The 14,630-nt window shown below is 40.8% G+C and overlaps 2 protein-coding genes across 2 annotated transcripts; one reads left to right on the top strand and one right to left on the bottom strand.

Annotated features, from left to right (window-relative positions):
* The first annotated feature begins 1,176 nt into the window (after positions 1 to 1,176).
* Positions 1,177 to 8,738, top strand: LOC118077954 (vomeronasal type-2 receptor 26-like). The gene is made up of 6 exons (XM_060281136.1): positions 1,177 to 1,394; positions 2,096 to 2,387; positions 3,187 to 4,047; positions 4,772 to 4,999; positions 6,489 to 6,615; positions 7,840 to 8,738. Exons 1-6 carry the CDS (start codon positions 1,177 to 1,179, stop codon positions 8,736 to 8,738), a joined length of 2,625 nt encoding a protein of 874 aa, XP_060137119.1.
* A 1,938-nt stretch (positions 8,739 to 10,676) lies between these two features.
* LOC118077959 (olfactory receptor 6F1-like) lies at positions 10,677 to 11,630 on the bottom strand. The gene has a single exon (XM_060281135.1). It carries the CDS (start codon positions 11,628 to 11,630, stop codon positions 10,677 to 10,679), a length of 954 nt encoding a protein of 317 aa, XP_060137118.1.
* Positions 11,631 to 14,630: the final 3,000 nt, after the last annotated feature.

Raw genomic sequence — 14,630 nt, 5'->3', positions numbered from 1 at the left:
CTCTCAAAGCTTCTCTTGAACCTTGTGTATTCATGGCTATTTGTGCTCTTGTTTTTATCGGGACAGTCACACTTGATCCGTTTATAATGCATCAGAATTTAACCCCTACAATATTTTTTTGCTGATCCACATTTGTCCTCTTATTATTTCTGGTTTTCTTTTCTTGGACTTGAATCATCATCCCAATCCCAGTTATTCTTTGTCATGGGGAATAGGTTCAGAAACCAACAGAGGTCAGCTCTGGATGTGTGTGTTTCAGAACACAATTGATATCATCACCTGCTACAGTACAAAGGTAACAACACAGTCTCTGTGATAATGAGAATATAATGAGCCTTTCAGCTTTTACTGTTCCTTGTGAAGGAGCAAGCATCACAAACTAAGGATAACAATCAAGCAGAGAATGTATCATTTCCTTCAATAGCATTCCTCCTTTATACTAGCAGTTTATGGAGTAACTTTAAACAACAACAACAACAACAACAACAACAACAAGTTTGCATTTTTAAATAAAACCTTAAGATCACATTTTAGCTCACTAAAGATCTTTTCTTAAAAAAATAATTGTGCTTTGCATGTTGAAATGTGTAAAACTATGCTGAGATAAGAACCACTGAATTCAGTGGACCTTACTCCCAGACAACTATTATGAACAGCATTGTAGTAATGTCTTATGGCTTATTGGTGATGTGAACCCAGGTCTCCGCAGCCTAATTCGAACATTCTGTGTACACCACTCTCCATTAGGGAGTCCCTTTTGGCTACAGCGGCTGTTAAAATGAGCGCCTAACATCAAAATTCACTACTACACCCTTGTTCCCATATTATCTAAAAGAAGAGAATTCAAAATGATACTATTGGAAATGTAACAGCAGTTCTGCAGGGAATCTCCCATTCTGACTCAATAATTATCTTCCTGTTTCATGATCAAAAGTACTGTGATTAATTCTGCTGCTTCCCAAAGCCCCTATGGAGTTGAAGTGAACACTGGCAAAACTCACAGCAAAACCTGTGGAACATGTTATAAGCATACCCAGTACCATTTAAAAGGTACGGGATCCACTAGGGTGTTGGGTGCTCCTAGATTCAAGAGAGACAGTGTAAAAGTAATGAGAGTATTCTAGAAGAGAATAAGGAAATATTTGTGCATAAGGAAGATTTCCCCTTGTTCTAAGGATGGCGGATTTGGTAATGTTGCTGCTGGCAATGTTTCCTAACAAGATATGCAATGCCCGCGTGGCAAAATGCAGGGTGCAGGATCCACACCATCCAGTTCACACATATCATCAGTCAGGAGATTTTATTATTGGTGGCATAGTTGCTCATGGTGGTTTCTACTCCAGTCCAACAGCCTTCACTGAAAACCCCCCACCAGCATTGCCTGAAGAGCTTCTGTAAGAACATAATTGTTGTTGGGTGTGCTCGCTTCGGCAGCACATATACTAATAATTGTCGTTTGGTTTTTTATTTATATTTCTCATGTCACTTGAATTATCAGCCTGAAAACACCCGCTGAGGCTGCAAACATATGCACTCTTATTTGGAAACAGCTCCCTTTGAATGATATGATCCATTTCTGACTGAAAATGGAGAAGTGTGTGCTTTTAAATTAATGTTTTTAAAGAAATAATGAAGAAAATAATCTCCCATTTCTCCACAGGAGAAATAATGCTTCATCGAAAGGAATATCCATTTTGTGTATCTGAAATACCATCTTTAAATAGCTGTTATTGTTTTTTTAAACTAAAATATTTTTTTAAAAAACAACAACAGCCAGACCATTTATGGTCATTTTAACTTCCTGAAAATCTTATTCCCACTTATAAACCCTACTGAACCCCATATTATTAAATTCAGAGTGCAGTACCCACACTATCCATCTCATATGTATCATCACTCATGAGAGTTAATCATTGATGACATTGCTTCACTTGCAGGATTCTCCTCCAGAGCCTCCAGAAGATGCAGCACTTACCGCACAATCACTTTCATTGGAGTAAATCCCACTGAATGCAAACTGATTAACTTCTGAGTTGAAATGTAAGGGGCTTTCCAGTATGAAGTATTTTGACACAGATTGCAACTCTTGTTCTAGGGTGGTGCCTAAGGCTTACCAGCACATCCTGGCCTTGGCATTTGCAATAAAGGAGATCAACGAAAACCCTCACATCTTACCCAATCACACCTTGGGCTTCCACATCTATGACAGCAATGACAATGCAAAGAAGACTTATCATGCCACAATGCTACTTTTATCAACACTGGAGAAATTTGTCCCCAATTATATATGTGACATCCAGAATAATCTGACAGCTGTCATTGGGGGGCTTGACTCTGAAATCTCGCTTCATGTGGGAACTATTTTGCATATTCATAAGATTCCACAGGTAGGAAACTCTTGACTGTTTTCATGTGGAGTATGAGAATCCAATGCCATTTTCATACTTCAATGCTCTTTCCAGATTTTGTGTGTGTGTGTGTGTGTGTGTTGGAAGGAGAATTAGACGCATTAGAAATAATCAGATCAGCAATTATTTTCTCTCTCCCTCTCATACTCAGGCTAATAAAAACCCTTCTTACAACTCATTCATGAAAGAGGGAAGACATTATAATTGGAACACAATGTTTCAGCAATATAAGTGAGATTCATGTCTGACTCAGTATAAGGGAGCTTCAAAGTTTCCTGTGTTTATAGCAGTGACCCTCTGGTCACAAATGCAACAATTTGCTTGTACTCTTAGATGAAACCAATTTTCTTGACATACTTTAGTTTGAGTCCCCTGCCTGGCAGGCAGCCTCTTCCATCTTGCCCAAAAGGGCAAGGCCCTGGCAGACCCCAGGTACAAAAGACAAAGGATGCTCAGCTCCTGAAGACCATGCATAATGTCATGGCATATGTGATAACAAATGCGCACTGAAAGCTGATGACCTAGACCGTTCTCTCAAGCCCATTTAAAATACAGCCTTTCTCCAAGATCCTGAAATAAATAAATACAAGTGTACATCATCACCCAATCCCAAATTCCAGCACCTGTTTTCCATGCCAGAGCCTGGCAATTGTAAAGTTCAAATGCCTTTCAGGGATCTTCTAAATATTCCCATAGTAACATATGTGAATGGCTATAACTAGTTTGATCTGTTGTATAATTTATAATAGCTTTCACACTTTCTCCAATCTCTCTTTAGCTCACATATGGCCCTGCTCCAGTGGTGAATGATAAGACCTCAGGACTTTTCTTCTACCAGATGGACCCCCAGGAACGCCACCAGTTTGCAGGAATTCTCTCTTTGCTTCTACATTTCAGATGGACATGGATTGGGGTCATTGTGGTAGATAATGACAATGGAGAAAGATTTGTGCAAACAGTGCTCCCAATGTTTATGAAGAGTGGTGTCTGCTTTGCCTTTCTAGAAAGATTCCCCAAATATAGTTATGCCAGTGAAAGTTATGACATGGTACAACAGGGGGCAAAAATACATGATACAATTATGGACAGTGAAGCTAATGTAGTGGTGGTTTATGGAGAATCTTATTCCATGGTATTGTTTAGATGGCTTCCCTTTCTATCAGAACGTGAGCAGATGACGCCGAACATGAACGGCAAAGTATGGATAACAACAGCCCAGGTTGAATTCACTTCATTTGCATTTCAGCGGAATTGGAATTCAGAAATGTTCCATGGCTCTATTTCTTTCACAATTCACTTGAAGGACCCAGAAGGATTTAATTTATATGTTAAGAGCAGAAAACCATCCATTACAGATGGAGATGGTTTTATCAAGCACTTCTGGGAACAGGCCTTTGGCTGCAAATTCCCAGATTCCATGGCTGGTAAGGTGGAAGGGGATGCTTGCACTGGGGAAGAGAAGCTGGAGAGCCTCCCTGCAGATTTTTTTGAAAAGAGCATGACAGGCCATAGTTACAGTATTTACAATGCTGTTTATGCTGTGGCCCATGCTTTACATGAGATGTATTCTGTCAAGCATGAACAGAGAGCAATGGTGCACCAAATGAGGCAGAAGAATCAGAACCACATGTTCTGGAAGGTAAGGAGTTGAAGATCCTCAAGTGGCAGAGCAAAACACATTGCGTGTTGCTTCCTCCTGACATCTGGTCTTCCTCCATGCTTCTAGCCTGCTCTTTACAGCTTAATTTTACAAAGAGGATGAGAAAAACCAATGCTGAATCATGACTTTCCACACAAAGGAGGAGGGGGAGAATTAGTTATGGTAGTCTGGTTGATTTGTGACATATTCTGATGCCTGCAAATTCTGGCTCTACAAAGGTGGCACTTTCCAGAGAAAAAAGAATATGGTCATGGGATTGTTCACGCAGAAAGCATCCTGTTTTTCATGACAAAGTGTTTGTATGCAAGTTCCCACAAAACCAGCTGAGATGCCAAACTAATAACAACCAGGAGACGATAATGGCTAGAGGCATCTGCCCCATTCTCTTAGCATCCCCCATCCACCAGATCCTTTCTCAAAGAAAGTGTTCCCACATCACTCCCGAGAAGGAAGTCGTGGTTGTGGTGGTGGTGGGGAGAACAGGAAAAGATGTCGTGTGAAAAAATCAGTTGATTCTGTCCACTTTGGGCTATGACTCTACTCCCATCTGACATAACTACCATGCTCCATTGGCACTGGAATCTGCACTCACCATCTGACGAGGCTTAAGAGTTTTCCTATGTATCAAAACCCTTTCCTGAAAACAAGTTTCACCATCTCTTACCTTTTTTCTAAAACTACTGATTTTCTTTTTCCAACCTAGCTCCACCAATTTCTGAGAAGTATCTCATTTAACAACACCGCAGAGGATGAGATTTCCTTCAACCAAAATGGGGAGGTACTATTTGGCTTGGATATTATCAACTATGTAATATTATCCAATCAATCCTTTCAGAGAGTGAGAGTTGGAAGGATGGATCCACAGGGTTCTCCAGATCAACCATTTACCATTGATGAGGGTGTCATCATGTGGCCCAGCTTATTTAACCAGGTACAGTCCGTCAGCTATTTCAAAGGTTTTCTGGGATTGAATGAGCACTGTTGATCTCTCCTTATGCCTAAAACTGATTTCATTGTGGTAATCATGCACCACCCACAAAAATATTTTTGATTGAAAGAAGATTACCATTTATGAATTCTATCCAGATTGATGTGCAATAAAGGGGTGAAGAATAAAACGGCCAGCTGAGAGCAGACATGATCAGGTTGTTTTTAGAGGAGCAAAAGAAGAGGAGAAAGAAAGAAAGAGAAGAGGTGGAGGGGCTTGAGCAGGAGATGTGGAATATACTGTATCATTCCTACAGGAGTGGTTGGCAGGAAAAGGTGGCACAGCACAGCTGGCCTCCCAACAGGAATATTACAGCATTACTGGGTGGGATAGGAGGAGGGGTAATACAGCAGAAAGGTCAGTGCACTGTAAATGCGCTGGCAAAGGGTGTGTTGCTTGGGGCAACTTTTCCACCATCTCCCACTGTCTCATCCAATAAGCAACAGTGAAAGCATTGCCAGAATTACTGATATTTGACAGCCCTCCCCACTATTTCTGGTTTTAATTGTACTGCTTATTTTTCCATTACAGTGGTACCTCGGTTTATGAACACAATTGGTTCTGGAAGTCTGTTCATAAACTGAAGCGTTCATAAAGTGAAGCGAACTTTCCCATTGAAAGTAATGGAACGTGGATTAATCCGTTCCAGACGGTCCGCGGAGTAACCGTTCATAAACTGAAGCGAACTTTTCCATTGAAAGTAATGGAAAGTGGATTAATCCGTTCCAGACGGGTCCGTGAAGTACTTAAACTGAAGCGTTCATAAACTGAAACATGGGTGTAATTGGTTCCGGAAGTCTGTTCATAAACTGAAGCGTTCATAAACTGAAGCGAACTTTCCCATTAAAAGTAATGGAAAGTGAATTAATCCGTTCCAGATGGGTCCGCGGTGTTCATAAACCGAAAATTCATAAACCGAGGTGTTCATAAACTGAGGTTCCACTGTATTAACTACATTTGTATACTATCCATGGAACTAATTTCTCTTGCCAGTTTTTGTCACATGTGCATATTTTAAGCCACAGGTGGGTTCGGCTCCATTTCCCCATAAATCTGATTTTTAAAATAATAACATTTCAATATGAATTAAGATAAATATGCAGAATGCATATTTAAATCCCTATTTTAATCTGTACTGCAATCTTTAAGGAATCTCAAAACATATGTATTAGTCCACTAGATGCTGATCAGGACATATTGTACTGGGATTCAAAAAGACTGAATTCATCAAACATTCCTAAACATGATCATCCTCCTATGGTAGTGGCTGCTGGAACTGGAAATGGGTGTATCCCTAAAACTGCTTTATCAATATATAGTATATCATGCTAGGTATTGTCTATCTCTCCCCAAATTAGTGGACCCAGAACCTGAAGGATTCACCTATCATTGTTCTCTTCATTATCATTCTGCTCTTTCATTTATGGATTAGGTTCAGCCTCTTTCTGTGTGTACTGAGAGTTGCCATCCTGGTTCCAGCAAAAAAGTGAAGGAAGGGGAGGCATTTTGCTGCTATGATTGCATCCCATGTCCAGAGGGGAAGATGTCAAACAAGGAGGGTAAGAGATAAACATATAACTCTCAATCCACTCTCAGTTATTTGCACTTAGTTTCCATTGAAATAAATGTAAGAAACGTTAGTGTAAATGCAGGTCCTACTTACCATCCACTAGTGTTCCCTGGAAATCATACATTTGGCAAGCATTTCTTATGGGAATCAGTGATCTGTTTCCTCTTTCTGCCATGATTTGTTCCTATGATGGCTGCAGCCAACCAGCAAAAGAGAGAAAGGAAAAACTTATTTGTCTGATCTCTCCTGCTCTCTGATTAGTCCAATCTAGCTCCCCTTCCCTCTCTGCACGGTTTATGCCTCAAAATGGTGGCCACCGACTAGCAAAGCACAATAAGGAAGGAAGGAAGGAAGGAAGGAAGGAAGGAAGGAAGGAAGGAAGGAAGGAAGGAAGGAAGGAAGGAGGAAACTGGCTGTTCAGATATCTGAATCTGAGGAGTATATTGCAAGCTTTGAGAATTATTCGTATTCCTTTTATTTACATAAGTGAAATTCCAGATAACAAGCAGGCTGATTTAAGGCCTGCTTGTATTTCAGTCAGTCTGCATCGAACATAAATGCTACTGAGTTATGAAACAGAAAGTCTGCAATCCAGGCACCCCCAAACTTCGGCCCTCCAGATGTTTTGGACTAAAATTCCCATCATCCCTGACAACTGATCCTGTTAGCTGGGGATCATGGGAGCTGTAGGCCAAAACATCTGGAGGACCGCAGTTTGGGGATGCCTGCTATAATCCATATGAACATGCACATCAAATTACACAATTCAAATGATTCATTTTTTATGGTAGGAACACCATTGAAAGTCTATTGAAACACTGTTGCAGATTTGTTATTGAATGTCATCACTACCAGATTTAGCATACATGATCCCAAATAGTTTACCACATCATTTTTATCCCTGCATTGTCCCGTACTATGATGCTTCCTTAGATCCATGTAGACCAGGCATGGCGCTATTTTGGGACTACAGTTCCCACCATCCCTGACCACTGGTCCTGTTAGCTAGGGATAATTGGAGTTGTAGTCCCGAAAGAGCTGGAAGGCCAAGTTTGGCCATGCCTGATAGACCTTCACCCATGCACACTTTTTATCATATCAAGGCTTCCTCTATCATCTTATTTGAACAGCTCTGTGTAAGGGTAGCAGTTACATCATGCTGTTGATATAGATGGTAACTATGGGAGTTCAGAGGACATCTTTCTTTTTCCAGATATGAATGACTGTAATAAATGCTTAGATAAAAACTATCCTAACAAGAGGAAAGATACATGCATTCCCAAGGATATAAGCTTCTTGTCTTATGGAGAGCCTTTGGGCATCAGTTTAGCCTTCCTTGCTCTTACCTTTGCTTTGATCACAGCACTGGTGCTGGGAATAATTCTGAAGAACCACAACACTCCCATCATCAAAGCCAACAACCAAAACCTCACCTACACTCTTCTCATCTCGCTGCTGCTCTGTTTCCTTTGTGCTTTATTGTTCATTGGCCAACCTCAGATGGTGACGTGTCTCCTCCGACAAACTGCTTTTGGCATAATCTTCTCAGTGGCTGTTTCTTGTGTGCTGGCAAAGACCATTACTGTGGTTCTAGCTTTCATGGCCACCAAACCAGGTTCCAGGATGAGGAAGTATGTGGGGAAAAGACTGACCAACTCAGTTGTTCTTTCCTGCTCCCTTATTCAAGCAGGCATATGTGCTGTGTGGCTGGCAACATCTCCCCCATTCCCAGATGTTGACATGCATTCCCTGACTAAAGAAATTATACTAGAATGTAACGAGGGCTCTGTGACTATGTTTTACTCTGCTGTTGGCTACATGGGCTTCCTGGCAGCTGTGAGTTTCACAGTGGCTTTTCTTGCCAGGAAGTTACCTGACAGTTTCAATGAAGCCAAGTTTATAACTTTCAGCATGTTGGTGTTTTGTAGTGTTTGGTTGTCTTTTGTTCCAAGTTACTTGAGCACTAAAGGGAAATATATGGTAGCTGTGGAGATCTTTTGTATCTTAGCCTCTAGCACTGGATTGTTAGGTTGCATTTTTTTCCCTATTTGTTATATTATTGTGTTAAGACCTGACTTGAACAACAGGGAAATACTAATAAGAAGAAAATAATAATAAAGCACTGGTTTTAAGTTCTTTGCTATACATTTTAAGTGTGTGTTTTGTATTTGTGGGAGAGCAGATTTATAAAATTTCTCTCATCTTCATCAGCTTTATATTAACCTGATTCACAATACTAATTTTTTTTATTGTTATACAAAAACATGTGGATGCAAAAAGCTAGTAACGGGGAAAGTAATGACAGAGTTGCAGAATAGATTAATAACATCAAACCAGTGTATCATATTACAATTTTGCTTCCCTGAATAGCAAATGGCATTCAGATACCCCTGCCAAAACAAATAATAAGAATGAGAAACTAGCTGTGAGATCCCTCCCTGTTGAAATATTAAAAAGGGGGTATCAATCTATCTGCATTTAAATTGTGGGCCCAGGCACAGTGAAGCTATGAGGGCGTGTGGTGAACACACAGTGAATACATAAAATATGCCCCAAGACTGTGCTGGGGTCAAATAAGGCCACAACTTGATTGATGATTTTTTTTTGCAGGTTTGGGCATAGGATGTGTATATAGTAATCAACCAGAGTGCCCACTGGTTGATGTATAGTAGATTTTTTCCCTCTTAGGTCCCCTCCAACTCTGTATAATCTATGTAAACCTGTCCCATCAACGTGCTATGTGCAAGGCCTTTTGCCCAAAATACACTCTCTATCTTGTAAGGTGGGTAGCTGCTATGGAAAGAGCTTTCTTCATTGTGATTCTCTGCTAACAAACTACTCTCCCAGTGGAGAGTATCTCACCCAACATTCTTTCTAATTTATTTATTAGACCTCACCTTATCAATCTACTTTAATGTTGGTCCCATTAAACAACCCAATGGCCTGTTTTTGTGTTGCCACTCTTTCATAGAATCGTAGAATCATAGAGTTGGAAGAGACCACAAGGGCCATCCAGTCCAACCCCCTGTCAAGGGGGAGGAGGCACGTGAAAATGGGCCTCAGATTATGATCTCAGGGTCCAGGTAAGTTCAAATGGAGAGAGGCAGTCCTCGAGGTATGGTAGTCCTGAGCTGCTTCAGGCGTCATAGGGCAAAAACAGCACTTTGAATTGGGCCCAGAAACTAACTGACTGTCAGTGCAGTCAGGCCAGGATCGGTGTAGTTTGAGCCAACCTTCTTGTTCTTATGTCCCGTAACTAAACACACTGAAGCCTAATCATAGTAAACAGGAAGGGCAGTGTTAAAATATTTATCCATAGCTGTCTCATCTCATCATATCCGTTCATTGTGAGGACCATGCCTTTACACAAATATCTACATGACAATAAAAATATATATATTAAAATTCATTACATACTATCCCAACAAAACTTTAATCCCACAAAACAGGAAGAAGAAAAAACAGCAACGAGTTAAACAGACGATGAAGGGGTTTGTCTTTGTCATCCAGAAATCTTTCCCTGGCTTTCATGGCCTTTGTTACAAAGGCCGATACCACGTGGGTACCACAGCTCTCATATTTAGGGTTGAGATGGGGGGGGGGAATTGCCTACACTCGTCCTAGCTATCCACTGCTGCCAAGCCACCCGTGCCTGTACTCTGAGGCCCACATCAAGCCTCCACCAAGCCTGCCAATGCTAGAATCCAAAACAGACCCAGAACCACTCATGCCAGAGCCCAAAACAGAGCCTGAGGCACCCCAAACAGAGTTCAAAACAGAGACAGAGAATGTCATGCACACAAAACCTCTGCTTCTTAATGGCGGAGTAGGAGGGTTTTAGCCAAGCAAAATGCTTTTGCACTCAGCGCCTCCCTACCCCCCCCCCCCATCCCATGCTGGAGCGACAGCCAGGTACCAAGATGAACTGCAAGTGAAGCCCATTCCCCGCCCGCCCCCATCCCTGGATGGTATTTGCAAGGGTAGTTTACCCTCTGTCATCCTTGTTTTTCATTTTCTGACTATCCCCTGCTGTTATGGAGGATGCCTCCATTAAGGCAGTTGGGACCAGAATCCTAATGAACTTCTGATTGCATCCTTCACATCTTTATTTCGTAGTGTGTAGATGAACGGATTCAGCAATGGAGTTACAATTGTGTTCAATATGTTGATAATTTTGGTCATTTCTAGGGATGTCCGTTTAGAAGGTTTCACAAAAAGAAATATGGTGGAGCCATACCAAATGAGCACTACTGCAAGATGGGAGGAGCATGTGGAGAAGGCTTTTTGTTGACCTTGCACAGAAGGGATGCGCAGAATAGTGGTGATAATGCATATGTAGGAAAGAAAGGTGACCACACAGGAGCCCAATATGACAATGATGGATATTACAAAAGCTGCCATCTCAATGTCATAAGTATTGCTACAGGAAAGAACTATCCAGGAATCAATGTTGCAGTAGAAGTGATTGATCACACTGGGCCCACAGAAAGACAATCTTGAGATTAGAAAAGCCGGTATAAAAATAATGAGGAAACCACATAGCCAGGAGCCAGCTGCCAGCTTCCTGCAGAGCTGCTTGTCCATGATGGTGCTATAGTGCAGGGGATCACATATGGCCAAATATCGGTCATAAGCCATGACAGAAAGCAGGAAGTATTCTGTGCATCCAAAGGCAAACACAAAATAAATCTGAAGGATGCAGCCAGTGAAAGAGATGCTTCTGCTCCTCCCCAGAAAGATGGCCAGAGTCTTAGGGATAGAAGCTGTAGTGTACCATATTTCTAGGAACGAGAGATTACATAGGAAGAAGTACATGGGTGTATGGAGACGACAATTTGCTATTACCAGAATGATGATGGCCACATTTCCCAGCAGTGACATCACATACATGATAAGAAAGAGCATGAAGATGGACACCTGCAAATACTGAGATCCTGGGAAGCCAAGAAGGATGAATTCCATCACTTTTGTCCCATTTTGTGATCCTTCATTGTTCTTTCCCATCAATCTTCTTTTAACTGCTGAAACAAAGAGCTGAATTAACAGATTCATTATCCACCAGGAAATGATACAATATTATATTATATTATATTATATTATATTATATTATATTATATTATATCCCCAACATAAACCTGCCCCTACAACATTCCCATCAACCTCTTATCTGTTGGGACTTTCCCACCCAAATACTCTGACTGGGGCATTTTTTCAGCTGGAACTTGTCGGAACTGAGTTCCTCAACAAATGAAACAAAGTCACACAGAAATATATCACCAAGGGCAACTGCTCCACAATGAGCAAGCAAACAAATGAATTCCAAAAGCAGTCTTTTTCTTTACAATCACTCACATAATTGACAGAAGCAACATCAAATCTATTTGCAAATAGAACATTAGAGGGCCAGTTTCTGATCTTCCCTTGGGAGTAATTTATATAGGGAAAGATTTGGCCATTTCTCTAAACTATTGATTGTATCCTGCGTAGTCTTCAGGGTACAGCTACATGATTAAGCCCCTCTGTGGGAAGAAATGCTGATTGGACCAGAACAGCATCCAGGAGCTGAGTTCCATTTTTTTTTTTAAAATATATTTTTATTAATTTTTCCAATTAAAACCAATTATATCACATTCATTATTTCAAATTATACACATATATATCAATCAAACCGAATATTATGCCAAATCATCTAAAAAGAATTTTTTAGGGTTCCCATACTTCAAGAAATTGGGGATTCCTCGCAACCGTCCACTGTCGTCTTTTTTCTAAAGTTCAAATCGTCTCTCCAAATCCATAATAATCCAGATCTTTCCCTTTACAGTCACATAGATGTTTTCCTCTTTCAACCGATTATTTCCCAGCTGCTGAGATAAATGTCAAACAAAGTTTCACAAATGTTCTTTCTCCTGTGTGAGTTAATCAGTCCAGCCACCCCATAAATCTTCTTGGTCATTGCGTCGACTCTCAACACGAAGCAGCGCCATCTTAAAAAAACTCAAATCACTTTCGTTTTCTCTCATAACCATGTAGATTAAACGATCTTTATAAAATTTACAGCTTTTCCGGGCAGAAGAGCCAGATCTCACACCATGCATTGACTCTTGGTAAATTAATGGATCTCCTTGCCCTATAGCTGAACTTAGCTTCAGGTCGCTGCTCCAATTCAAAGTGCGTCACAACTCATAAATCCTCCGAATGCGTCCAGGCACTCCTTCCGTCCAGCTAGAGGGGGGCTTTTCTCGTCAGCAACTCCTCATCTTCAAAAAATATGCTCAATAACAAGTTTATAAAGTTCAACTCACACAGTCTTTTGCTTCTCTTTCACTCCAAACAAGCCAGGACATCACGTCTGGGAAGGTACGAAGTAACTCATATGAAAATAAAAATAAAAAAAGACTCACTTCCCTTATCGCTCTGTCCCCATCAATCCTTCTTCCAGATGATATACAGCCTTTAACTCCTCACCCAGGAGCTGAGTTCCAGATGTAATATGAATATATTATTATTAGTAGTAGTAGTAGTAGTAGTAGTAGTAGTTTTCAAACAATTCAAAATACAAAAGTTGGCAAAAACAAAAACCGAAACAAAAAAAATAAAACATAAAAAGAAAAAAATGGGGGGAGACATATTAATTCTTACATTGAATTAATATTGTGGACTTCCTCGATTCCCCCCACACTAGGTCCAATTTTAAATCTAAATTAGGCAATTTTCCTTTATCATCTTAAATCATTTTTTCACATTTTTTTCCATTATCTCACAACCTATTCTAATCTAAAACAGAACATCAACTATCCTCAAACTATTAATTCATTAAATAATCCCAATCTAAATTTATTTTTCCACCCATCTCTGTTTCTTCCCTTAGCCTCAAAGTTTCTACCCCAATTTTTTAAAAAATACATTCAAATATTATTTCTTCTATCATAATAACCTTTAACCACTTCTATCTAGAATCACAGAATCATAGAGTTGGAAGAGACCACAAGGGCCATCCAGTCCAACCCCCTGCCAAGCAGGAAACACCATCAAAGCATTCCTGACAGATGGCTGTCAAGCCTTCGCTTAAATACCTCCAAAGAAGGAGACTCCACCACACTCCTTGGCAGCAAATTGCACTGTCGAACAGCTCTTAGTGTCTTCCTAATGTTTAGGTGGAATCATGTTTCTTGTAGCTTGAATCCATTGCTCTGTGTCCGCTTTTCTGGAGCAGCAGAAAACAACCTTTCACCCTCTTTGATATGACATCCTTTTATATATTTGAATATGGCTATCATATCACCCCTTAACCTTCTCTTCTCCAGGCTAAACATACCCAGCTCCCTAAGCCATTCCTCATAAGGCATTGTTTCCAGGCCTTTGCCCATTTTGGCTGCCCTCCTCTGAACACGTTCCAGCTTGTCAGTATCCTTCTAGAACTGTGGTGCCCAGAACTGGACACAGTACTCCAGGTGAGGTCTGACCAGAGCGGAATACAGTGGTACTATTACTTCCCTTGATCTAGATGCTATACTCCTATTGATGCAGCCCAGAATTGCATTGGCTTTTTTAGCTGCTGCATCACACTGTTGACTCATGTCAAGTTTGTGGTCTACCAAGACTGCTAGATCCTTTTCACATGTACTGCTCTCAAGCCAGGTGTCACCCATCCTGTATTTGTGCCTTTCATTTATTTTGCCCAAGTGTAGTACTTTACATTTCTCCCTGTTAAAATTCATCTTGTTTGCTATGGCCCAGTTGTCTAATCTGTTAAGGTCATTTTGAAGTGTGATCCTGTCCTCTGGGGTATTAGCCACCCCTCCCCATTTTGTGTAATCTGCAAACTTGCTCAGGATGCCCTCAAGCCCATCATCCAAGTCATTGATAAAGATGTTGAATAAGACTGGGCCCAAGACACCCCACTCTGTGGCACCCCACTAGTCACTTCTCTCCAGGATGAGAAGGAGCCATTGATGAGCACCCTTTGGGTTCAGTCAGCCAGCCAGTTACAAATCCACTGAATGG

Source organism: Zootoca vivipara, chromosome 13 (genome assembly GCF_963506605.1).
Source record: "Zootoca vivipara chromosome 13, rZooViv1.1, whole genome shotgun sequence".
In the NCBI taxonomy this organism is placed as follows: domain Eukaryota; kingdom Metazoa; phylum Chordata; class Lepidosauria; order Squamata; family Lacertidae; genus Zootoca; species Zootoca vivipara.
Note: the sequence above shows the minus strand (reverse complement) of the source record. Positions and strands in the feature narration are given on the sequence as shown.